The sequence below is a fragment of the Pagrus major genome, chromosome 19 (genome assembly GCF_040436345.1).
Source record: "Pagrus major chromosome 19, Pma_NU_1.0".
Lineage (NCBI taxonomy): Eukaryota > Metazoa > Chordata > Actinopteri > Spariformes > Sparidae > Pagrus > Pagrus major.
The window spans coordinates 11206575-11233735 of NC_133233.1; the positions used below are offsets into that span (position 1 = coordinate 11206575).

The 27161-nt window shown below is 40.6% G+C and overlaps 2 protein-coding genes across 2 annotated transcripts; both read left to right on the forward strand.

Annotated features, from left to right (window-relative positions):
- Positions 1 to 3888: 3888 nt before the first annotated feature.
- On the forward strand, positions 3889 to 10420 carry LOC141014969 (crystallin J1A-like). Its single transcript, XM_073488914.1, has 10 exons — positions 3889 to 3930; positions 4510 to 4576; positions 5284 to 5463; positions 6110 to 6208; positions 6780 to 6872; positions 6960 to 7116; positions 7217 to 7332; positions 8363 to 8440; positions 8846 to 8985; positions 10045 to 10420. Exons 2-10 carry the CDS (start codon positions 4510 to 4512, stop codon positions 10147 to 10149), a joined length of 1035 nt encoding a protein of 344 aa, XP_073345015.1. The 5' UTR covers positions 3889 to 3930; the 3' UTR covers positions 10150 to 10420.
- A 1805-nt stretch (positions 10421 to 12225) lies between these two features.
- sh3glb1a (SH3-domain GRB2-like endophilin B1a) lies at positions 12226 to 22811 on the forward strand. The gene is made up of 9 exons (XM_073488913.1): positions 12226 to 12476; positions 12967 to 13108; positions 13830 to 13958; positions 15169 to 15302; positions 16724 to 16816; positions 19274 to 19363; positions 19966 to 20066; positions 20599 to 20833; positions 21422 to 22811. The coding sequence occupies exons 1-9, from the start codon at positions 12414 to 12416 to the stop codon at positions 21527 to 21529; spliced, it is 1095 nt and encodes a 364-aa protein (XP_073345014.1). The 5' UTR covers positions 12226 to 12413; the 3' UTR covers positions 21530 to 22811.
- Positions 22812 to 27161: the final 4350 nt, after the last annotated feature.

Genomic DNA, 27161 nt, shown 5'->3' on the forward strand with positions numbered 1-27161 from the left:
CATGTTATTGCTGCCTTTTGAATTTTACATCACACACAGATGAACGAATTGCCTATTTCACCTGGAAAATGACCAGAATTAGAAGATAATGACGAACAATGTGAGCTTCCAAGAAACAGCATGATTATGTCTGGGCACATATGGCAGATGTGGTGTGGCTGCCAGGGCTTTGTTTTCACTGCCACGGCACATAATTAAAGTGCTTTAACAATCAAATAAGTGATCATATGTTCACTGAGTCGGTGAAGATGAGCAAAAACAAGAAGACAGCACACGATGAGAGGGTTTAGGATGTAACAGAAGATGTCAGAAGATGTTAAACTGAAATATAAGGGAAGTCTAAAGCCTAGCAGCTCTTTGATGCTAACATGCTCAAAATTACAATGCTAACACGCTGTTTTTAGTGTGTTCACATGCTAACAAGTACAGTCAGAAGTCAGTAGGACCCCTCCTCTGGAGACCATGAATGTCTTTACCAGGCAATCCATCTAATCACTGTTTAAACTTTCTCTGAATAGTATAAACAGCTACTTGAAAATGAAGAAATAATTGATTACACTAGCTCAAGATTTATAAATGACTTTATAATTCAGATTCATATGTAGACAATGAGAAGTTATCAAATATGATAGCTCATTACAGACCAGTAATCCAACAAATTAGTCAAATCTGTGAGATTTTCCTAAAACTTACAGCAACTATGGTTTTACAGCAACATCACAACAGGAAAATACTGTATCACAAGCAGAAATGGATAGAGTTAAACAGCAAACAACTACTTATAGAAACTTTACTCAGGTTTTTCTTTAAACTTTACTAACTTCATATGGATCAGGTGTCTACATCTACAGTGTAAATAACATCCACCAATCATGGCCCCGTATTGGTTAGATCACAACATGTAAAATGGGGTTACAACCGCGAGTGAGGGCTCGTTTTTGATCTTAAGAATTAGTTATTGATTTGATTGACAAATTGGTGCTAAATCAGTTCACATGCAAGCCTTACTAAAACAGTGGGAATAACACTGCTGTTTCCCTGGGATTGGTCGAATGGTGCAGCTAACATTGTGTACAGACAATCATGGCCACCAGATGATGAATCCTGATGACTTCAATGACTTATCTTTGCCACAGCTGATTAAATAATTCTAGTAACTATCTCAACATCTATTTGATGGATTACCCCAAATTCTTGTTCAGGCATTCATGGTCCCCAGTGGCTAAAGACTGCTCACTTGTGATCCTGGCTTTTAACATTAGATTAAAATGTGAATGTTTCCAATACTTGCAGGTATTTTTGGCCAGATACCTGCAAAGCTAATGACGTTGCCATCAGCCATAGCCATACATTGTGTTTAGTGCTAACTGGTAAATGTTAGTAGGCTAGCATGCTAAATGGTGAACATGGTAAACATAATACCTGCCTAACATCACCATATTAGCTTTGTCATAGTGAGCATGTTCGCAAACTGACGTTAGCATTTAGTGCAAAGCACCACCGTGCTTTATGCGTGCATTGCTAATAAAATACTTAAAAGTATATTTAAGTAGTTTATTTAGCTGGTTCCCAAGATGGAGCCTGAAAAAGGAAAGGAAAGATGGAAAAAAGATGAAAAATATAGGACGAAGAAAAAGTGTTCCAGTGCAGGCCATTAAATTAACCATAGCACTGCTTCCAGATTAACATACATACCCTCCATGTTGAGCATTGTTATTTGATGCCAAAACCTGCCAAGTAACAGAGTGGCATCCCCTCCACTCCCCACTGTCCTGCCAGATGATCAAAGCCCCAAAGCTCTGCAGCCCCTCGAACATGAGGGCACTGCCACATTGTCGGCACTCCATCTATATCTTCTTGCAGTCCTGCCAGGCTGCAATTCAGAAAGCTTCGCCCTGCGCATTGTGTCACTTGATCTGGTGACAGTGGCTGATCTATTTGTGCAGCTCTTTTATCCCCTCTGTGAAGGGCATGTTATCTCCCGGCCAGAGAAAGCTAATGCTCTCCATTTCCTGCAGATTTGCTCTATGAAGATCATCTGTATCTTGAGACTGTGTTTAAATACATATTAATGTAATGGGTTTTTTTCATTAAGGGACCCTTATTGAACTCTGTCCTTTCATACTCCTGTCAATTTTTCTTCTATTAATGCAACATTTCAGGAAGAAAGTTTAAACATACAGTGGCATGAATACCTTCAGTTTTCTTCCAGAATGACATCCTCAACCATAACTCAGGGGTAACACCATAGTGGCGTTTATTCATTGTTTTCTAACTGCTATTGATTGTCTGACCCACTCCCATAGCACTCTATTTTGCTGGTTTAGGAGGCCAGAGGAGAAATCAATTGGCTGGGATACCCATGAGAGGCCAAGGATAAGTGGAGCCAGGCCAGGCCTTGCAGGGTTTCATCAGAGTTGGAACAGTGGAGGGGATCAGCTGGGGAACCATCAGGATGGAGGCAATGGAGTGGAAGATGCACAGAGAGAGCGTGTGATGAATTAAAATGACAAAGAGAGTCTTTAACAGCTTTTTCAACGTATAGTAGTTTGCCCTTGGGTGTTCGTTAAGTGCAAATTAACTCATGAATGAAGAGTTAAATGATGTCACAGTGGATCAAACAGTGCAACTGTGATGTCACAGTGGAACAATCATAACCAACTTTTGGGGAATGGAATGAAAAAGTGAATTGTTTTATTAAAACCGTCTTGAGTTTAGACACAGGTATAGATGCAGAAACAGTCCACATGGTCTGAGCCAGGTAGTCAAATACCAACAGCTTCTTGTGAGCCAAAGTCAGAAAGCCACATGGCTAACACATAAGGGCAGTTTGGATGGGTTTAGGCACTAAAACTTCATGGTTAGGTTTAGGAAAAGGTCATTGATGTTTGGGTTTCACATGGGACATGAACCCCAGTCTCCTGGGTGATTGTCTGGTGTGTGACTCTTGACTCAACCCTGACCTCCACCCTCCAGCCCTCTTGGGACTTGACTGTTCTGTATACTAAGTCAAGTGAAGCAGATGCTCTGATATTCTCATACTACCACAGATAGCTTTATATTGGAGTAACTTTACAGCCCAGTGCAACTCATATGCTAAATGCTAAATGGCACTATTAGTGTTAGTCTTTGGCAGGTAAATTAGGTCTTCGGTCAAATATTCAAAACTAATGAAAAAAGCTTTACTTTTTATTTAATGCTAATCAGCCAAATGCTAACACCTTGTACTAAAATGGTAAACGTCACTTTCTAAACATCCATGTTTTAACTTTATAGCAGCATTTTAACACACTGACATCTGCATTTAGGTACTGTAAGAGCAAAGCTGTGTTTGATCATGGCCTCACAGAGCCACCAGCATGGCTGCAGACGCTTACCTGGGTGCTGCTGTAAGTAAAGATTATGATTCAGCCACATTTTGTACTCAGGATTATGCTCAAGTGGCCAAAACAGCTAGTAGGCTACAGTAGGCTATTTAACCACTACCTGATAAATACTGTAAGTTCCCAAAGTCAAAGTTTTAACAGCTACAACTTTGAACCTAACAAAACCATAGCATGAAATTAAAAGGCAGCACAGTGTTACATTCTGAATATAAAACGTTATAAAGTATCTCTTGACTAGAATAAAGAGCAACTGAGTACCGTTCATACTATATGCTGCACAAAACCTGCTTACTGTATACTATTGACACTTCTTTGATAAGGCTGAGATCTATAAACCTTACATAAGAACTCTAGTCCAATGTGTTACCTCCATTGTAACCACCTCCTTGGCCTCCTTCCAGTACAATACAATCTTCTGCCAACCCAAACTTTCATGGGTTGCCATTGGTGTATGCTTATCACTGGGCTGATGGGACCCTCCCCTTATCAGAAAACTGTCAGTGAGACAGTTTTACACCACTTCAGATGAAGACGAGGCTCTAAGGTAAGGACGAACAAGTTTGTAGTTGTTGCCGTCAGATAGAACTCAGCACTTCCTTACGATGCACCGTCTTGTTTCAAGGACGTCTGCGGTTATTAAATGAAATGACAGACACATTGATATTCTCAGCACATTACAAGACGACTGAACATAATTACAAAGTGTGTTCTCTCTAAGAGGGTGGATAAGAATGATTCTGTCATCTTTTTACCAGATGTTATGTAATCAAACTTAATTCTGTCCACTGTGGCTGTGTTGCATAACATTTTGTTCTATCAAAAAAAAAAAAATCGTAGACAACTACATGAAAACAAGCTGTGTTTGAGAATTTCTTTTAAAGACACAATATGACTTCTGGTTCTTGGTTTACTGGACTCATCAAGGAAAACGCTACATTAAAACTCAATGTGTAAAAAGTATTTTAGTTACTTGCAATTACTTTAGACCCTTGTCATCAATAACGGTGTGTTTCCATTTCATTGATACAGATTACAGGCGTTCATTTCAAGGTTATCTTTTTAAATATCTGAACCAAAACCTCACATTATTTCTTGTTTATACTCCACTTGTGTCTGAGAGCAGATGGCCTCGACTGTGGCAGACCGAGCCATTGGGGCCATAATTGGGGCAGCGGTGGCAGATGCAGCAGGTAAGATAAACTGTGATACTGATGTTGGGACTGAGTTAATTACAGCAACAGGGCTTTACATGTTTAAAATCAAATCTGCCTCCTTCTGCTCCCCTATCCCAACAATTCATAGGCCTATTGCATGTTTTAATGCTTTCCTACTTTTTCATGTTAAGTACATGTTTATCTCTCGCAATGCAAATGTGATACATAAGCGTTTATCCGTCATACTTGTTTGATCGGAGTTCAACTATTCCCCATTGGTGATTAAATATCTGTAAAGCGTGCCCGTGCTCGTAAGGTGTTATACAATATGGCATTTCAAACAGTGTTTCATTGTTTTTGTAAGTGTCACACAGAAGCATTATCAGTAGCATTCATAAGCAACATCTGGACATGCTGATAAGCACAGGGTTGGTTCCATAACTTGTTAGTCATGCTGACTTTACATGTGATGTTACAAAAGTTCTGTAACAGTTGACTGATAAACCTAAACCAGACGAAATTATCATCGCATTTCATTCTCAACACACTGTTTTGGTGATTGATTAACATTTAGTTCTTGTTTAGATTCAGGATCCTCTCGCTCCAATATCACACAGCTACTTCCCTTCGCATGCTATCTAGTATCGACAGACTGTATGTATAGTAGTTCATGTCAAACACAAAAACAAAACTAGTGAATGTGTGTGTGTGTGTGTGTGTGTGTGTGATCCCCACCCATACAGCCCAGCCCATGCACTGGATCTACAGTCAAGACAAGCTCAAAGAAATTCTCTCTGATCTCGAGCCCTGTCCTGAGTTTCGACCTCAGTCAGCGAATCCTTTCTACCTCCGGAAGACGGGTGAGCAGACCTGCTATGGAGACCAAGCGTATGTTCTGCTGGAGTCACTGAGCGAGTGTGGAGGTACTGAAATACACCCAAACAGGCAGCGACTATCAGTGAAAATCTTAAACTTTTCCTTAAGTAGTCAACGTGCCACCCAATCCTTTAAACAGATATTTGCATATGAACGCTGAATCTGTAGACATGGGGCAAGAGTTGGGATTCTGATGCATTCTGGCTTGTAGTCCAAGTAGTATAGACCAATCACTTTGAGCGGGTTTTGGTTGCTTGAAGTCCATGTGGAGAGCAAAAGAAGCAGAACGCCCAAATGCAATTCTTGGAACCCATCAGCTATCGTATGATAGCTATTTATATTTTTTTTAGCTTTTATATATTTTTTTGCATTCATATGCAAATACATTAAGGGGCATTTCTCAACTCCAACTACATTCCCCTGTTTAAAGTTGCTAATAGCACTGCTGACCAGCGCATGGAAGTCTTAGCTTGGACATCTGTTATTTGGCTACACCGGAAGCCGCCAAGACGTTGTCCGTTGTCCCCAAAGTCTGAATTGTCATCAGACGACAGTTGATGGGTTCCGAAAACTGCACATCACCTTTAGAGATCATTTACTTGTACAGTGTTTGATAGTGAACAAACAAAAAGACAAGAGTGATGTATTTCTCTTTAGATCATAAAGGTAATATAAATGTAAATGTGTTGCAAGATGTGAACGAGGAAGACCTGACCAAGCGCATCTACAAGTTCTTTGGCCCAGGAACCGTGTACGACCTGCCTCTCAATGACCCTTACAGGAAGAAAGGAGGTACTGTACCTGTTTTGTTTAACTGTCCATTTCACCAAACAACATGCCAATTCTGTGATGCCCATATACTGTATATTAATCATCAACTTAACAGGACTAAAAGGATGTGAGAGCCTCTGTTACTCTCTGATAACACTGTACAGAATGTTTTTCCTCATAGCCATGGGGAAATCCCTTTCCATGAAAATATTCCATACAGACAGACTTCCCTGTTCTCTGTGTCCAGAGTTTGGATATTTACTGTCAGGATATCATATAAATACAGTGCTGCTGTAAATCAACACAGCGGCACAGTGCACCGTTGGGTACAGTGAACTGCAGGCGGCTTTATGTCTCAGAATAACATAAGCAGAGCTGTGTCATCATCATGGGCAGTGATAACCACCATGACTGAAGAGACAGAGAAAAGAGCTCCACCTACAGAAACTTTAACAGAAGGTTGAAGGAAATGTTTCTTGTCCTCTCTCGCTTGTTTTTTCCCTCAGTCATAATTCTCTTATTCTGTCTGTGCCATTTGTCTTCTAGTGAGGATGAAACTGTCAAATAACAGGGTATTAATTTGTATCATTAGGTCCAAAAGCCATTCTCCCCATCGATGGCCCCTGGAGAAACGGGAGCCTGAAAGCTTTCATGAGGAATGTGGACGCCGGCAAGGAAGAAACTGGTAAAGATCTCAAATCATAGGTACACCAAGACCTCCCCGGGCCCTTTTGGTTGTTCTAATCTCTCTGTGCGTGTATGTGTTTCCAAGGCTGTGATGTGGACTGTCAGATGGACGGCGTCACTAAGCTGGCTCCGGTGGTGGCCATGTATGCTGGCCGACCTGAGATGCTGGAGAAAGTGGAGAAAGCCATACGGGTGACCCAGAACAACGACATGTGTGTGGCTGAGACGCTGGCTGCAGCGCGGTAAGAGACGGTTCTGAAGACGATGATAACAGTTTGGTCAGGGACAGTCATACCATTATTTATATGGGAGTATTCACCATTCTTCTTCTGTCTTTGTTAGGTTTTTGGAGCATTTCATTCTGAATGGTCCAGATCCCAATGTTCTGAATGCAGTACTGGCTCAGATGAATGACCCAAAGAGACAGAACCCTCAAGAGCTGGACCGGGCTGTCATTGGTAAGGCTACATGTGTCTTTAAAGCTTCATTCAATTTGAGTTTCAAAGGAATAATTTGACATTAATCAATTTAATTTGACAGAATATAATAACTGTTTGTGAAATATGAAGCTATACCCAGGAGTTGTTAAGCTTAGCTTAGCATAAAGACAGGAAGTAGGGGGAATTAAGTAGTTTGTCTAGTATCAAAGTTAAAAAAAATCAACCTGCCAGCATTTTTAAACCCGAAAAAGTTTTCGTTTTTACATTTCACTTTTTGTACAGATGGAAAAAACATCATATAATGTGTTTTTCCCCTTTGCTTCACGCCTTTATGCTAAGTTTAGCTAATCAGCTCCTGACTTGGGCTTCATATTAAGTGGATAAGAGTGGTAACAACATTCTCGTCTTATGCTGCAAGAAAGCAATTAAGAATATTCCCTAAATTATCGAACTATCTTTCAGCACAATTTATCTGAAAAAATGGCTCTAAAAGTTCGATTGAACTAACTGACTCCGGGCTGTAGCCATATACACACACACTGATCTTCTCATCTAGCTCTCGCCGAAAGGTGAAAACAGATGAGTTAAAAAAAGAAAAGCTATCTATTCAGTTGTAATTTGTGCGAGCAAACAATTTTTCTAAAGAAGACCTGGAGCTGCTGAGCAGATGGACTTGGTTGATGGTTCAATAAAAGGAACATTCGCTCTAATTTTTTTCTCATCCTTTAAACAAGAAAGAAAGAAAGAAAGAAAGAAAGAAAGAAAGAAAGAAAGAAAGGGGGAGACAAAACAGAACACAGAAACCAGCCGTTCTTGAGGGAAATGTGGTCAAAATACATGATACACAAAATGCTACATGCAGTAACATGATCATGATCAAGAAACTATAGCAACTGTGTTTCAAAATCAAAATATAATTTCAAGTTTCAACATATATGTGTATGGTACACAATGTTAGTTGTGACTGACAGCCAAAAATAGATTTTTTTTTTAAATGTTCAAACTCTCAACTATGCATGTTATCTCTCTTCCTGTATCCCTGCTGAAGCACATATCAACCAGGTGAAGGACAACCTAGCCAAGACGTCCCAGCAGCTCATACCTGCTGTGTTCACAGACACATGAGGTAAGCCAGTCGGCGGCAGCAGGATCCAGGTCTGTTGACTTGGCACGGCTTGCGCGCCCTCCCCGTCAGTATATCCGCTGGTGGGTCCTCCAGCCTTTGATCTCCTGACTCATGGTGTCCGTCCTCCTTCCTTTTCATTTTCCCCTTCCCGCTGAGTTGAGTGTCTCAGGTTTTACAGGGCTGAAAGGTTGAGATGCTTAAAGTGCATGTAAAGAGTTCTGCGTGGCAGATCTGTTCAAGTGCCTCCTTTAATTGTAGGATAATGATGTTGCAAAAGTAAAACAACGTGTGATGTTTTTCAAGGCACAATGAACAAGAATAATCCTATATATTCAATTGATGTTTCATTACTGTATGATTTGCCGTGTTTCATGTATCTGCTGCTAAGTCTGAGTTTGTGTCTAGCTTTGCCTGGTGCGTTCCAAGGAGCGCTGCATGGAGTCCTGAAGCTGAACCAGCTGGATGAAGCCGTCAGGGACACCATGCGCCGCGGGGGATGCACCGCCAGCCGATCCTCCTTCATTGGAGCCTGTTTTGGGGCACAGGTACTGTAAGAAAAAGGTTCTCAGGCACATAAACAATCTTTTGTCACTGATACTGTTAAAGACTGTTTAAAGGGGTCATATTAGCCTTTTTAGGGTTTTTGCCTTTCCTTTTTTGTGTTGTGTAGCATTTTTGTGGCAGGCGTTATACAATTATATATTTTTTATATATTTATTATAAAATATACACACTCCAGTCTGTCTTTAAATCCCCCTTCAGTGTAGCTTCTCATATACTTTTGTCTTTTAAAGGTAGAGACATAATCTGCTGCTTTCAGCCAGTAAAGGGGCACTACGTAGTTTTGGGGAAGAAATTTTAATCGGAAGAGAAAGATTTTCATTGACTTACTTTTTTATGCTTTAACAAACTTAATTAACAAACTGACCTTAAAGGATAACACAGTGTCATACTGTTATACTGATGTTTGTATTATTACCTCATTCATATTGTAAATATTAAAAAACTGAGTTTGAATCTCGTCTCCAAAACTACACAGCACCCCTTTAAGTATTATTTTTACAGTCTGATAATATTTTGATATCAACAACGGATAAACAGACTATGTTTGTGATAGGGGTCGTTATTATAATGATGAACTTAAGGAGAGTTATCACCTGGCTCAGCTCTGCACAGTTTTTTAGTGTTTTTCAGCAGATTGTTTAGGTTTTCCTGCCAGCGACTTTACTGCTTTGGTTCACGCTCACGGCTCTTATCAGCATTGTTTCCAGTCATAGCAGACAGCTGTTTCCAGCGAAAAAAGAAAAAAAAAGCCCAAATCCAATGCACACTGCCCAGCATCCAACAGAAAAAGAGTTAGCAACTAGATGAGAGTTTACAGCTGTCAAACTAAAAGCAAAGTGATGAACTGAAGCTTACTTACATTTCAGGTCAAGCCCTGCAGTATTTACAGCGTCAGACAGACAGCAGCAGCATATGGAAATATATCATTCTGGATGTTGTTGTCTCTTAACTCTTTTGATGAGTTTGACAGTCAGCTCAGATATTCTGAAAGCTTTGTGCTTCCTCTGATGCTTTCAGCTGTCATCTTGATGTGTTTTCAGACTGGTCTCCAGGGAATCCCTGAGTCTTGGAGGAAGAGGACGTTCAGATATCCCCTGCTGTTGGAGCTTGCCGAAAACGTGATCCAAAAGAGTCAGCAAATGTAGTTCAGCTTTGATTTTGCCCTAAATGCGCCTGTTGTAATTGCTTTTTCAAAGCTATATTAGATTTTAGGAGGCTTTCACATGTTGCAGATGCACTTTGACACGATGATCCATGACAGTTACATTCGAAAAGTCTCGCACTGGATGAAACTCGAAGCCATTTGCTCCGTCAAAGCTGTATCGTGCAAGAAAGTGAAAGTCTGCAAGTTCGTACCGAGGACATGCAGGTGCGTTGTAACAACAGTCTCAAATAAAGAAACTTTTATGTCACAAACACGTCTTGTTCCATTATCTTTTTTATGTTCTCTGCTGCAAAGTGGCCTGTTGGGATTAACCTGAGGAAAGCTGCTTTGCCTTGATGAGAAAGTCATTTTGCTGAAGTTAAATTTCTCCTCCCTTGAGTACTTTCTGTTATTGTGAAGAGAAAGAACAGATAGACACAGATTTACTACTGGAACAACCCGACAGCAACCTATTCCTCCCTCGAAGGAGCTGTTCTGCCGGCCCAAAAGTGCTGACTTCCATATTCACGTTTTTTAAAGCAGCCGCCCCAACAACTCTGAAAGTTAGCCAAGCATTTAGCAAAGCCAAAGCCTTAATATCTTTGACATAGTGTGGTTATAAAAAAATGCACTGCGTAGGCTACTGCTGCAGTCCATTAGCTGTTTTACAGCTTATACTTGATAAATGATAAATAGTTTGACCTTGTTTGAATCTGGAACATTTCAATGTTAACACTGTAAATCACTACCTTTAATGTAAACTTGTGTTACATGTCATCTTGGCAGCGCAACAAGAAACTACTTTATGTGCGTTGTCAGTCGTGCAGACTGAATGCAACATAGGAACTATTAAACGTGTGGTTGCACAAACCTTCGAGCCATCGTTTAGCTGAGTAAAGGGCTTCTAGCTGACGGTGTGTTGGTAGCCTACAGAGGGGAAGTCATTTGATTTCTCTCTCTGCCTGACTTCCTCCCACACAGCAGGTAGCAGCCTTCGTCTGGCATAATTACATCCAGACCTGAAGGGTGTTTTTGTTTTCCTAAAATCTGCCAAATTCCGTTTCCTCGAGACATTTTTGGAGAAAGACAAGAGGGTTGCAGAGGATATCATGTTGTAGAAATGTTATCCACAGTGTGTCAGTATTACTCATACACAGCAAGCCAAATGATATTACATGTCAAGTCGAATTTATTGCAGCTTCATGAAGATAACAGTTATGGGAAATGTATTAACTCTCGCACAAGCAGCACTGGACTGTGTGGAGGTTTTACACCTGAGCAAATAACCTGCTTGCACTCAACCTGCGTCACGATGGTACGAAGCAGACATTTGTCTAAAGGGGAAGATCTAAGCAGTATCCCCCTGTCTCCCATAACACCAATCTGTGATTTAATTTAATTAGAAGTTTGGAGTCCAGCCATGACTGCTGCTTATAAAAAAAGACGCAGTGCTCATGGGGACAGATGAGCCCCTTTCTCTCCCACTCCTCCTCCTCCTCCTCTGCACAGAAGCATCTTGTGATGCTCCTTATGGTGGGAAACACCCACGCACACATGGTGCCTCGAGGTGTCCTTTTGGTTTCCCTTTAATTTCCTTTAAATGTCTTACTTGTATATCTGACTGTAGTTTATTCTGGCTGGGCTTGATAACCGTAAGTGGCCTTTTGAAAATAGCATAACTACTGTATTAAATTGTTTTTAGTCATTTCTTGACTTTAATCGCTGTATTCGTATTATGTGTTGTTGAGACATTGAATGCAACATTCAGATTATGGTAGAGAAGGTGGTTTTCCTTCCATTTTGAACTAATGCCACCTGCTTCTCCACTCCCATATATCAGTAAAATTGTGTTGTGTGTCTTGCATTATGGAGATAAAAGCCCAGAGTTCAGTAGTAGTAATATATAAAATATATAAATATAAATATATAAATCTACTAGTGTAGTTTCACTTCCTATACCTTGTACAAAAACATGAAACAACATTGTGTAAAAAAAACAAATCTTAAAGAAATATTCATTAAAAACATTGGAAACTCCATCCACGCATGCGCGACATTTTCTCACAGCTGTCAGACCAGACCAGGCCGTCGGTGTGAACCATCTTGTACGTATACTATCTTTGTCTGGATCAACAGCTGGGTGGAACTGCGACTAAGAAAAAAAAAAAAAAAAAAGTTGCCTCAATGACATTTTCTACAGGGATGGCAGTTTGACTGTGCGAGCAGCTAGCTGTTGTGTGAAGTGTTTATTTCCGCCGCCGTGCCATGGATTTTAATGTTAAGCGGTTAGCCGCAGACGCCGGCACCTTCCTGAGCCGCGCGGTACAAGTAAGTTTGACCGTTCAGTTCGTGGAAGTTGTTGCTAACCAACGTTTAGCTGCTAGCTTAACCAGCCAGTTAGCGTTAGCTCGCCTGCTAAACAGCTAACGCCACTTAGCATGTAGCTAAGTAGCCCGTTATCGTCTCAGAGGAAAAATCCATAACGTTATTCTGGAAAGTTGGCTGCAGTTACACTATTTGAGTGTTTTTTAAACGGAACCTCCGACATTTCAGTGTCTATTATAGCCAGGCAGTTCAACATAACTATCAAAGCAGGCCTCAGAAACCATTTGATAGAGCTATCAACATTTACCAGACCGATAACCGTTTATATGTGTCAGATATCCGTCCAGCTTGTGAACATTAGATTAAAACTTCCATTAAACACGCCTTGTATGACACCTCGGGCCCGCACTATTTATACTATAATGTATCACTTTCCAGGTTATGGTTATGTGCTCATTATAACCGGATACTTTTGTTTTTGTTTTTGTTTCAGTTCACAGAAGAGAAATTTGGCCAGGCTGAAAAGACAGAGTTGGACGCCCATTTGGAGAACCTGTTGGTCAGAGCTGAGAACACCAAACAATGGACAGAGAGGATTATGAAGCAGACAGAAGTCTTACTACAGCCCAACCCAAGTAAGACCACGATTTTGTGTCTGTGATGAACTTGACTCATCTGACAAACAAAATGCTGACATACGGGACCCCTTTTCAGGGCAGTGTATGCTCCCCACAATGAGGGAGAACGGCACCAAACCCCATTTATAAATCTGTCAACTAAATGCCACTCACTTTGCTCATCAATGCACTTTTAGGTTTCTTAACTCATGACATACAGACACTAATTCCTAATCTTAGAGTTAGATTCGTTATGATGCTTATCATCCAAAAGGCCTGCATCCCAGTGTTGATCTAAAAGGGGTCACATAAAAAAGGGCAAACATCTCTGAGATGTTGTTTGACACACATCAGTTGATAGGGCGTCTGTGAAGTCTGTAAGCTCAGCTGTGCATCCTCCTCTGCTCACACCACGGCGCCATGTTGCTGTATCACAACCACAGCACAGGCACAACAAACACAAGACGGACCAGCTGCTGCTTACAGTCATGTGTAACAGTCTTGGATATGGTAAACTGGATTTGTTCTACTTACATACCACAGATATGTCGGCTGTGATTGTCAGTGTACATGCATATGATGTACATGTAATGTCATGGTTGTCATTATGAAAGCTTCTTTGTAACAAATGTAAGTCAGGCTGTTTTTGGACTCGCTGTCCTAAATTCACTGCCTGCGTTTGGCTGCCTCACTGTAGTCTTATGACTTTGTAATTGAGTTTTCTCGTCGCTATCTGCAGATGTCCGGCTAGAAGAATTTGTGTACGAGAAACTGGAGAAAAAAGCCCCTACACGAATGAACAACCATGAGCTGCTGGGCCAGTCCATGATCGAGTCAGGAAATGAATTTGGTCCTGGAACTGCCTATGGTGAGTGATACACTGACATGCTGGGACTTAAATGAACATAACTCCTTCTGAATCCTGCTCAACCTTGGCTGTGGCTCATACTGTTTTTATTTATGGAGTTTATTTGTCTTATTCCTGCCGCTGGTTGACAAACACAATCATCCCCTGCAGATTCCTCAATTTATGGAACAAACAAAATTGATGCAAGTTTCTTTACTGTCGTGTGTAGATGTGTAAAATTGAGTGAAGGCTTTTCGACACTTCCTGGAAAACATTTGAGCACCACTACATTTTGAACATCTGTATCATCCTTTGCCACGACTTTCATTGTCACAAACACTTTTAGCTTACCGGCTTAAAGTATAGATTTTGTTTTAAAAAAGGGTGAAAATATCATCTTTTAAAATCAATTCAGGAACTTGGGCCTTCTGGAGGCTTCGATTATGCTGGACAAGCTGTACAGTGCGATTTAAGATGTTCTCTCAGTCGTCTGAGAATGATGCAACGCTGTTTTGCTTTAAAGCTCCGGAAATATTTTGTCGACTATGAAACGTCACCCGACTTTCCATCGGTGTTGCGATGAGAAGATAATGAAGTTTTTTTTGCATGAACTGATCCTTTAATGTAAGGCGGTAACATGTTTTCCAAATTAGTTCTGATGAAGCGAATATGTAAAACATGTGACTAATCTGTTTTTTTCCACTTTGAGAGAAGAAGAAAGAGAGGCTGTGTCCGTTGTCTGCCCAGATACTCCCATAAGATTCCCAGATTCTTTCGTAGACGGCCTGTGTGACCTGTTTGGTTTCTTCTTCTTTGAGGTTTATTGGCATTTGGCAAACAACTGATTTTATTTCCAGTTCATAACCTCTACTTCTTCTACATCTTTTCACTCATTTCATAACAGTCTACATTGCCATCTTCTGATGAAAACATGTGTTGCCTGGAAAAGTGCCTACTTTGCATTTTCTTTTATTTGTTTTTTGGTCATTTATTTGACATTTCAAAAATTTGCTTCAAATTTGCTTGAAAATTATATTGAAACACAGCCAAGGCCTCGGCTTGTTAGCACCTTTGAACAACAGCGCTTTCTTTGTAACCACAGGCCTCTGCGTCTGCTCAGTATTGAAGTACTTAGGCTTAAGTTGAGACTGTTGTGCCACATTGTACATTTGTACCGCTGTCCTGTGTTGTATTCAGAGTGAAACTATGCTTATGCTGCTGACCATTACAGGGAACGCTCTGACAAAATGTGGCGAGACGGAGAAACAGATCGGTGGAGCAGAGCGGGAGTTAATCCAAAGTGCTGCCATCAACTTCCTGACACCTTTCAGAAACTTTCTTGAAGGAGACTTCAAAACCATCCTGGTGAGTTTGACTGCTGGATCACTTTCACTTTTCACTGAACTTTCAACCTTTGTCCTGAACCGACACCTCAAACTATAGAGTGGTGCCGGGATGACGTATTTTTGTAGGCAAACCAGGACGCGAGCATCGCTCTGGTTCCCTCAGTAAAAAAGCCTATTGGATTTTTTTAATGGATTCTGGATAATCACAGAAAATAACCTCTGTGGCAAACACAAGTTTATATACTTACATGCTTTGTTCAGCAAGATAATCTTCACAGATGAACATCACTTTTATCATTTTTGAAGCCCAAGTTTTCGACGTCAGCACCACTAGGTGCTCTACTACGCTATAGTATACACACATTACTATAGTTTGACTGATCTATACCTTGTTAGAGTAGTTTGCACCTAAAGTCCACCTGTAAAGACGGACTAGTGACAACAACTCCTGACAACTTCTGCAGTCTCTTGTAAACACTTGTTAGTAACCACCATTTTTAAGACGTGTAAAAAAAATGTAATTCAAACATGGGTATTTACTGATGTGTTTATGTCATGGAACAACACGTGAAAAGATCTTCAGCTTGTGTTAAACACAGACCTCATTTCATTTAAGCAAAAAACCCATAAAAAAAATAAATAAATAAAATGCTAATGAAGTTCAAATAGGAATTGGGCTCATATCAGGCACTTTTTAAAAGAAAACATAGAACCTGACCCAAACAGTACAATGCTAGGGTTTCTTTCAACTGGTAATCACCCTACTGTGGAGTTTAGGCCACCAACATCACTTTAATCCTTTAATCTGTGCTGTTTTCTTATCAGCCATATTTAAATCTGCTGTTAAGTTTAGTTTAAAAGCAGACAAAACACTTCCTGTCGTTCCTTCAGAATTAAAGCTTTTCTCTGGCTTGACCAGTGAGGCTTTTAAAGTAAAGCAATTGCAGTTGTCAAAAGTCGACATGAAGTTAGCAACCGCTAATTCATTCAGTGAGTGCAAATGGGCTACTGAAGCTCCTGATCTGGACATTCAGATGCTTTTTTGTTACCAGATTTGTTCTGAACATTTCTGGAAGGAATGGTAAAGTAGGAAACAGCAACAATGAAGTGCTTCTCATGGAAGAACACTTGTGAGATGTCCACATCACAGACCCTAATCACTGTTCTTCATGGTCCTCCAACTGTAAATTGTAATTATAGATAGAAAAGAGTGTGATCTTCTGCTCTTGAACCAGAGTTTGTTACTAATGTAACTTGCAGCTTTATATCAAATGCCCCCAAATATCCTGCACACCAAACATGTGGTTCTACAAAGAATCCCAATATTATTGCGGCGGCATCAGTGAGTGATTACAGCTAATGCAAACCACTAATCTCATCTGCAAGAAAATCTTGACTAAGAATCTCTTTTTTGAGTGTTGTGTTGTGTTTTGTGTCCAGAAAGAACGGAAGCTACTGCAGGTCAAACGTTTGGATTTGGATGCAGCCAAAACCAGGCTAAAGAAAGCCAGGATGGCTGATGCAAGAGCTGCAGTAAGTACAAACACACACACACACACACACACACACACACACACAATGGTCAATGCAACACTGTCAGTTTTTCTCATCTGGATGTTTTTTTGAGACGCCGATTAATGAACAGTGTGAGTGAATTCTGCTTTCTGTAAAATCATTAGCCAGTCTCCTTTTAGAAGAGGAAAAGCTGTTAGGGCGTTTTCTACTGTCCCTTCATCTGAAGTCACACAAGTCATGACTAACACACAACATTACACAACATGAAGTTGACCATTTTATCTCTTGTGACTTGCGAACAGTCACATGAGCAGCTCTGGGAAGTATAGACTTCCCTTTTCTGGATAGTTGTTTTCTTGCTCTGATGTCCTCTTTCTTTTGACATCTGGACTGATTTTCACTGAAACTTTATCTTTATCATACCAAAACTCCACACTTACATTTATTTAAGGTGCACTAGTGTCATTGAATGAAACAAATTTAGGGAAGCACAAGAGAATAAAGGGGAACATTAACATCAAGACGCAGGGGGAAAATCTCTTTTCAAGGAGATTACTAAAGAATTTTTGAAACAAAAGACAGAGACGCATCCTGCAGCATACTTAGGACTGATTATACTTATCACCAGGTGAGGGCTTTAACCCTTTAAATATCTTGAATACAGTTGAATACAGCATTTTCTGACTGAGGTCTCTGTAATCTTGCTGCACAGTTTGCTACTAACACATTTTACATCTCATTGTAACTGTAAAAGCTTCAGATAGTCTGAGACGGTCTTCCAGTCAGCAATGTCTGAAGATGATATCTCTAATGACCTCAGTTCTGAGCCAAGATTCGGCCAAATCCTTTCGGAAAATTATCCGCCACCACCACCCACCCCCCTGTCTGCATCAAGACAGGATCACGATGGGTGTGCCAGTAAGAAAAAAGATTAGACGAGTACTCAACAAAGCTGCTGACAACTAGAAGCCCTATCACAAAATGGTTCAATGAATGTCAGAGTCACGGATGGACATTAAAACACTGGGCAGCGTCCCAGCAAAGCTTTTTGGCTGCAGTTTTCAGAGCATCTAAAGTAAATTTTGGATCACAATTTTCCACCAATGCAGGCAGAAACAACCAAGCTGAGACCCAGTGAGCTTAATTCCCTTTAAAAACTACTATATTACTCCCTCTGGTTTATTCAGAGCCAAGTTATTTCTGCGGCTTGTCAGCATGCTCATTTCATTTAGATTTACCAAACAGCAGGATTGACAGTCAAATAGTGTGTTAAATCTGTGCAAACAAACGTGTGTACTGTCAACAATATCTGAGTGAGGTTGTCCACTCATTAAAGAGAAGAGTGTCACCTAAATACCTGGAGGGTAAATAATGGTTTCTGCAGGCTAACACCAGCTCTCCTTTAATCTTTGTGTGACGGTGTCTGAGGTGGTTTGGTATTTATGCAATATTTATGTGCTACATTGTCACAGTGCTGCCACCATCCACCAAGTGTGGTTTTGTGCAGCCGCCTCACACACACACACACACACACACACACACACACACACAAACACACAGAGTGTAAGGATGTGTGGTGTTGGCTGTGGGTGTGCAGCAGCTGTAGCTCTAACTACTGTGTCACTGTTTTCAAAACGCAAAGCAGCAGATGTGAACGGAGGAAGTGACAGAGGTGAGTGGAATGTTGGAGCCATCTTTGAATCACACACACACACCAAACCCCCTGGTAGCAGCGTCAACAGCTGCCGTCTATCCCTTTCTCCATCTCCTCCATGACACACACTGTGGTACCTCCTGGAAAACCTTGAATCCCTGTCGACGAGTCGTGCAAGAACCAAACACTGTGTCCACTCTCCCTTCCTCCTCTGTGGCTCTAATGTAAGCTGTAGAGAGTTCGGGACAGTAAGGGCCATTGTCCCTGTCAGTCTCAGCTCCAGACCATATGTTTATCAGACTTTATAGCAAGTCTCAACAAGCCATTGTTCCACCTTTTGGCTCAATGTGAGGAAAAGGAAACATTTCCCTCAGGACAGAAACATCATGTTCAGTTGTGTAGTTTCTGTGTCCGTTTCCCTGTCTTTCCTTCGTGTCCCATCTTTACAAATCTGTCCAGTTATTCTCCTCACATCTCTTTTTTGTTTGTTCTGCTGACTCTGATTTTCCCTCATCTTGACCCACTGAAGCAATATAATGTGATATGCACATATACAGTCTCTGTTATACAGATACAGATAATGCTGTATATCAGAGATGGCAATCTTTTTAAAAAGAGGATGATATCTGCAAACCAATTTTTTAGTCCTGAGACTTTTCATTCACTCTTGTTTTTAAACCATGTTTGTCTTGTAGTCATATATCATAAAAGCATAAGTTGGATGTGATTTTGCTCGCGTTGATCATTGTCATTCCTCAAACCTAAACGCGTGTGTGGTGATGGTATTCTATAAGAATCTGTTCTTGTTTCTTCATCCTCAGGCAGAGCAAGAGTTGAGGATGACCCAGAGTGAGTTCGACCGTCAGGCAGAGATCACCCGACTGCTGCTAGAAGGTGTCAGCAGCACCCACGTACGTTACCCAGCTCAGCCCAGCTTCTGCTGCAGTCAGCATTCAATCTTCTTCTTCTTCTTCAGTTCTTATTTCTTATTCTTCTTAGTATTAGTTTTAGTATTCCATTAAAAAAAGAGAAGGGTTAATGCAGCAGCCACTAAGATATCCTGACTCTAAGTCCTTAGTACAGTTCAACCTCAAAAACCCTGGATCCAATCCTATCCTTCCCATAATGCAGCTCAACATAATATTTTACACTCCCTACTCAGTTGACACACGTCTTCAGACTCCGTATATTCAGTTTGTAACGCATACTCATACAAGTGTATTGCGTAGTTGAGGTAACCTGATGACATCACTGGGTTTTTTTTTTCTTCTTCGACTTCACAAAGCTCCTCCAGAGCCGCAGAAGACTTGCAGCTGTTCACAGAATGAGATGTATTGCTCTTGCCCCAAAAGGGCACAAAGCTATCAGCTATTAGTTGGCGATTAATTTGATAGTTGATAAATTGTTGCAGCTTCAGTATTGAAAGACTTCTGAGTCTTGCAAATCAAGTTTAACATGTGGAACAAACCATTCAAACATTTTTAATCTTTCATCTCCCCTTGTGCATTCTCAGGCACACCACCTACGCTGTTTGAACGACTTTGTGGAGGCCCAGACTACGTACTACGCACAGTGTTACCAGTACATGGTGGACCTTCAAAAGCAGCTGGGCAGGTGAAACACCACTGTCAGCTTTCATTCCTTTTGTCATGAACAGCTCAATAGAACTGTCAGTTCTGTCTCCGGCATCATGCTGCAACCTCTGGCAGCTTTTCCAGGCAGTTTACAAAGCAGTTGAAAGTCACAGAGAGAGGCTGCACTGGAGCAGCAGGGAGACACTAGTATTAATATACTCTCACTGTAGTGAGCAGTAACTCATGACAGTCCTTGCTCTGTTGTTTCTATCTTAAATGGGTAAAAAAAAACAAAAAAAACATCCTGTGTTACTTTTAGAAATTTAGAAAAAACAAAATGATTGATGTTGAAGGTCTTGTCAACCTTATGTGTGATAAAATCAATCAAAGTTCATGTTTCGTAAAGTTTTGCCCTTTAAAGTAGAAAGTAGAAAGTGGAAAATGACTAATACTGAGGAAAAATTAATCAGCATTGAGGTCACAGAAAGTATCAGCTTTATCTGATATTTACAGGGAGAGAAGACATATGACCAACTGTAGCATTGCATTGAAGAATTCTTCCCTCCCACCAGTTTCCCCTCGTCATTTTCCAACAACAACCAATCGTCTGTGTCAGGCGGGGCCAGCATCTCTGTGCCCACCATCCCGGTGACGGCCTCTCTGCCCAGCGTGTCTGCGGGCCACGGCAGCTCGACGGCATCGGGAGGATTCAGCGAACTGCGTAGCTCCAACGGCAGCCGCAAAGCCCGGGTGCTTTACGACTACGATGCTGCTAGCAGCAGTGAGCTGTCCCTGCTGGCTGATGAGGTGAGCATGGAATAGTCACTTCAGTATATCTACTTATTGTTCACTTCTCTGCCTTTTATCTAAAAGTGTCTTTTAGTATGAGAATCAGCATGTTACAAAATCAGAAAGCCTAGTCTGACCCCAAACTGAAATAAATTTTTTTGTGTTAACCACATCATGCCCTGCAAGTGCAGTGGAGCATTTCCTGTGCAACAGCCTGAGTTCAGTGGAACATACGCCCCTCCTCTTCCTGTAAAAGCACTGAAGTGTCCATTACATGCCTGTAGTTGACTAACAATGAACCAACATGACCTCATTCGTTCTAATACCCCCATTCAGAAAAAATGTTCCAGTCTGTCCTTGAATTTGGTGAGCCAACTGTGTGGCATGAACTCCCTTTGGTAATAACAGGATTCATAACCAGGCATTTCTTACATTTGGTGTCTCAGAAACCGATGATGAATGCAACATAATGGACTCACGTGTTTCCCTGATTTGCCGTGATAAATAAATGTTACGCTGACTTTGATAATCGATGGTAATGTATCTTTTTAAATAGAAACTCAGACTTGATAAGTGAATAAACTAAACACTGTATCGATCCCCCAGGTGATCACAGTCAGCAGCGTCCCAGGCATGGACTCAGACTGGCTGATGGGTGAGCGAGGCAACCAGAAGGGCAAAGTGCCAATCACTTATCTGGAGCTGCTTAACTGAGACCCACAAACAAACCCACTCCCCCCCCCCCCCCCCCCCCATCTAGCACCTCTGTAACCAGCTGTGATCTCATATTTATATTGTGTTGCAGGGACAGGCCTCTCTTCCATTCAGTCATTTTCAGAATGAGTTTTATTTCTATGAAAAGGAGTCTCGGTTTTAGCAGACTCGAGCTGGAATGAATACATTTGAGCGAAGGGGGAAAGGACCCGATCCCTAGATGTGTTTGTACGCGCCCGCAGTACATTTTCCAAACCCTGCTTCCATTGCCTTTGTGTTTGATGCCATGCAATCTGCAATATGTGCCAGAACATCTCCCGAACTTCAACTTTTGTTCAAAAAATGTTTGTTTTTGTTTACGACATGTATCTCAGATGGTGACCGAAATGCTTTCGACGTGAGGTTTCTGATCCTCCTCCCTCACTGCTAAAACACGTTTTTTCTCTTTTTTAATTGCACTTCATTTGAAGTGAAGAGCAATGCTGATTATTTTAAAGTCTTATTTTATAACTGATAATCTTATGGTGCAGCAGCTGTTACGGTTACCATCAGTATGCAGTGTTTTTTGTTTAACAGTATCACATGTATTGTGTGTCAGCTTTATTCACATGGAGCCTTTTACTCGAGTGGACAGTGAGTTCAACACATTGTGCCGGGACAGTTTGTAACCTGCTTACAGCGATCATTAAGTGCCTGTCAGTGAATCGGCCTTTCTAAGAACATTTGCCTTTTCTGCAGCTACACCAGCAGTATTGAGATTGTTAAATCAGTCTCTCCTCTTTGTATTGATTCCTAATATTTCTAAGTTATTAGAAATAGAAAACCAGCTGATGTTTTCCAACCAGAAGACAGCTTTTATCTCCAATTAAATTATTAATTTGTTTACTGTGAGTTGATACACATTTTATTGTCTCTGGTTGATTTGATTGACTTGAAAACTACTTTGAAAAAATTCCTTAAAGACATATACCTTTTTTCTTATTTACTTCAAAGACACTTACTTATTTTTTACCTTAAAGTAAATACATTTACTTTATTTTTACTTTTAAAAAGAAAAAAACCCACATACTATTATGACATTACCAACATTTCTCATCAGTTTTCCCCTAATCCTGCATTTCAACTCATTTTTTTCACATTGGAAAAAAAGTCTTGTTCTGGGAGATTAAAGTATATTATTACATGGCTGCTTTTTGTTCTCTGTGTAACTGATAAAAAAAATAGCATACAATTGTAAAATAAATATACAGTATGATAAATAAAATATCACATGTGATGTTGACTGTTTGCTATGTTGTTTATTTTTCAAGATTCCTGGTGGAGCCACTAGAGGGCAGAACAGACAACATGATCAATCTGTGTGTAGTGAAATGTAACTGGTTGCTCTTTTAGCACATGATACTGAAGAAATGTTTCGACCATCTAGTCTCCAGTGAGATTGAAACACCACAACACTGAGCTAGAGAAATTGAACCTGTCACAGAAAAGTTGCTAATGTTGCCTGTTGAAACACATTTGAGAGCTTCCATTTTTAGACCAATGGAGCTTTTTCTTTTTCTTTCGTTATTAGTGCTGAGCGAAAATGGAATATACACAATAGACTTACTACTAAATTTACTAGAACAGAACTAACAACACTGGGCGGGGCTGTCACATGACTTGAGACAGACATTACCGGAAATCATGCCCACCCTGCACTAAACCATTCTGATATAGATAACACTAATAAAAAATGAAAGCTCATTGTTCTGAAACATAGCTTTCGGGGCTGTTTTTGTTGTGTGATATCTTTTATTAACTGGAATGTGTTCCTTGGCCCTCAGACTGGTCTCCAATCTTGATTTTTTTTCTTTTCCTCCACTTCAGGATGAGTTCCTTTTTAAAGCACTTCCTGAGACATGTTCTTGATGTTGACAAAGACATTTGTGAGCACAGACAAAGAATACATCCACTTACCCTGCTGTTATTTTGGGCTCTCTCCTGACCCGGGAGTTGTGGAGGCCACTGGGGGCTTCCACCAGTCCCGGTGCTGCAGAGCTAGCAGCTGTGCACCAGGAACATACAAATCCCCAGAAAATAACTCATAACACTGACCCAGTTTGATAAAATGTCTATATTTGAAGAAGATTTAAAGGGTAGAGTCTATAGCAGGGGTGCCCAAACTTTTTCCTTTGGAGGGCCAAAACTACAACTTAATGAAAAGACATTACGTTTTTAGCTCAGCAGCTACATTGAAGATTTCAGCCTTAAAAAAACATGTAAATAACGTCTATTCAAATTACATAACCCGACTTTCCATCGCCATGGGGTTGAGTAGATAATGACAGAATTGTGGGCGAACTGTTCCTTTAGTGAGCATTTTAACCTCACAAAAAATTAAACAGCGTAACACTGATTTACATCATGGTATTTTTAATCAGTTTATTTTTTCTCAATACAAAAATCTGGTGTGCCTAAGTCAACCTCTTCTGGCAGCCCTGGTCTATGTAGTAATACTGGCCGTAGCCTTACTTGACCTCATGTATCAGGGGGCTCCTCTCTGACCACAGCTACATTAAATTAGCCTGTAAATTGTACGTGTTATAGTTTGCATTCAAGTTCTGACATTCACTTTTGGCAGTCTGAAGGCAGCCACACAGATAACCACTGATATGAAGCGCTTCCTGGCTAAAAAAAGCACAAAACACGTCCAGTTCTAAATCACCCCACCCTCGCCTGTCACAAGAGCAGGAAGGGTTAAGAGGAAGTGGAGTTTCGCAAACAGCCTGTTGACTTCCTAAGTGGCTGCCTGTACGTCAGCTTACATGGGACGGTATTTTTGTCGTCCAGCACGCACCCATCAACGAAACCAGAGACATTAACCGCTAACCTTTGACCTTAGAAACCTGTGTTACCGTTTACTGAAAGACATTTTCTGAGTGTGATATTAAATGTAAAGCCCCAAAAGCCCTAAATATGTTTAAAAAGATGTTTTAGAACAAAGGCTTTTGGTACAAATGGTCACCAAACTAAATCACGACCACAGAGCTGACTGAGGAATCAAATACTTGAGGCTAATGTCGGTCGTCATAAAACCACAGCTGTGAGTGTAACTTTTCCGTTGAGCAGTTCTCTCCGCTCTGAAACTTGTCACTTTTTCTTTAACTTTCACATCTTTAGCTCTCTAAAAATAACCCCAGCAGGTTTGATAAAGTAAGCTTTAACTGATTCACACGTCAGCTGAGCGGTAGCATGCCTGAGGAAAAACACTTCCTCTTTTTATCAGCTCTTATTCTCTCATATGTTGAACAGAAAATACTTGTTGACATCTGCCATTTTAAGCCTCCTTTAAGTTCACTTTATGTTCAGGGATTTGCAAAATAAAAGCAAAGTGTTACCTTTTTTTTTGTTGCCAGGAATCTTGAACGAGGCTTTTCATGTCACTGCATCAGAGGATGCTGATACAAAATAATACACGATACATCAGGCTCTCTGACAGTCACCAAGAAAGTGACAAACATTAGTTTGTTGGGTGCAAGATTAAGGTGATGTTGTCAGGGGAGTCAGAAAACAACAGAGTGAAAACAGAAGATGGCTTTAAGATACGTGCTGCTGCTCTTCAGACGAATAAGCTGGTTCACATGGGGATTGGGTAACAGAAAGCCACTATGTTATCACTGTTTATCTGAGTCACTACTAACACAAGCGTGTATTTTTTAGCCATGCTAGCAGCTTGGCTGTACGGCTACAGGTGGTTGATCGGTCAGTGCGAAAGTTTTGTTCCATCTAAAAATGTGTCCAGACGTGAACTTCTGTTCATGATCCCCTGAGGATGAATCCTACTGACTTTGATCATCTTCTGAATTTTCCTGTAGCACCACCAACAGGTTTGTGGTTTTGAGTGAAATGCCTCACCTCTTGGATGTGTATTGTGATTAGCTAATGTTAGCATGCTCCACAAAAATGATGAAAAACAAAGTATACCTGCTTAACATCAACATGCAGACAGGACGTAGCCTTACAGAATCAGCCTTAGAAACTTTTTGTCCGCTATTTGCTATTAGATCTTCTGCAGACCACACACAACCTGCCTGATCAACTCAATCAAGGTGTTTCACAGATTTATAATCATAATATACAATTCATAGTCAACCCTATAGTCATTTCACTGATACATTTACACTCACGTTATACACCCGGCCACTTCTGGTATAATGTATCCAGAAATGCTTTATCGAAATTGCATGTATATGTATATGTATATGTATATGTATATGTATATGTATATGTATATATATATATATATATGTATATATATATATATATATATATATGTAACTTATTTTAGATGTACCACAGTCAGAATGCAACTCAAGCAAATCCCATTTGACCACTTAAAGTCAAATGTCACATCTCTGTTCTCATTTGCATTTATCTGTGAGAAACTGTGACCACTACTTGAAAGAAAAACAACAACACAGCTTGCAAAGAGTACTGTGGTGTATATTCGGCAACTCACCTCAAGTATGGACTCAATAACCACAGCTGGGCTGTTTTGCAAAAACAAATTAGCTGCATTGTTGCTTGCAATATGCACACTGCAAACTTGACTTACTAATTCATACTCTCTTATCCCTTAACACCACTAAATATGACGTGTGCAGTTACATTAAGTGCACTTATCCACCATTTGAAGTTAGCTAGGAAGTTATCAATGTTTGGCTGCCATGTTGCGTGCGTGCCCTCTAACCTATTTCATACAGGCTATAGTTGTCTTCTGACTCCTGACCTGATCGCTGAGTAACCAAGTTGAACTGCTCTTGGTCAACAATCTGTGATCAGTGACAAAGTGCGTTCCGCAAAAAGGATGATTTCTTGACTGCAAGTCTTTCCCAATTCTTTCTCAATGTGATTACACACTCTTGGGCCATTTTTATTAGAATGGTAGCAGCACTTACCACTGCGAGTTTCACGCCTTGCTTCCATTAAGTTACACAGATATCTCTCTTTTTACTTTGCCTGCTGTTCATTTCATGACAGGAAGTGAAAACTGAAAAATTTTGCAACCCCCCTAAAAACGATATTTGCCAGTAGTTTTGCCTCAAAGTAGACTTCCACTGGTTTCAAGTTGCCAATTAAAATGTATTGAGAAGTGAAGGATGAGTCATATTAATCATTGAAAACCTTATGGTGGTTAAAGATATTCAAATCCGAAACCCTCAAGTCTCAAGCTTATTTCTCTATCTCCAGTAACTGCTACCCTGAGTCGACTGCATGTCCTTATCTTTCTTATTTTGACCCATTTGTATGCATTGAACTTTAAAAACTAGAGCAATACAAAACCTTTGACTCCAGCTGACTGGAGACTGCTCTGGTGACTTTATGTTGTAAAAGCTATGAACAAATTACTGTTTAGAGGCTTTCACGACACTTCACTCCGGTTTCTCTTTTTTATGTTCCAACCACCATGACCCTGAGCATCACCACAGCGGTATTTTGGTTTCTTTCTGGTTAGGACTCATGCAAGCTGCACAGCTACACACTGATCTGCCAACCTTTTCACTCCTGATGCACATGCACACAAAGGTAGAGAAACGCCTTGTCACTGCCCTCTGTCCTGTACAATGTGAATGCCGTCCCTTATTCGATCGTG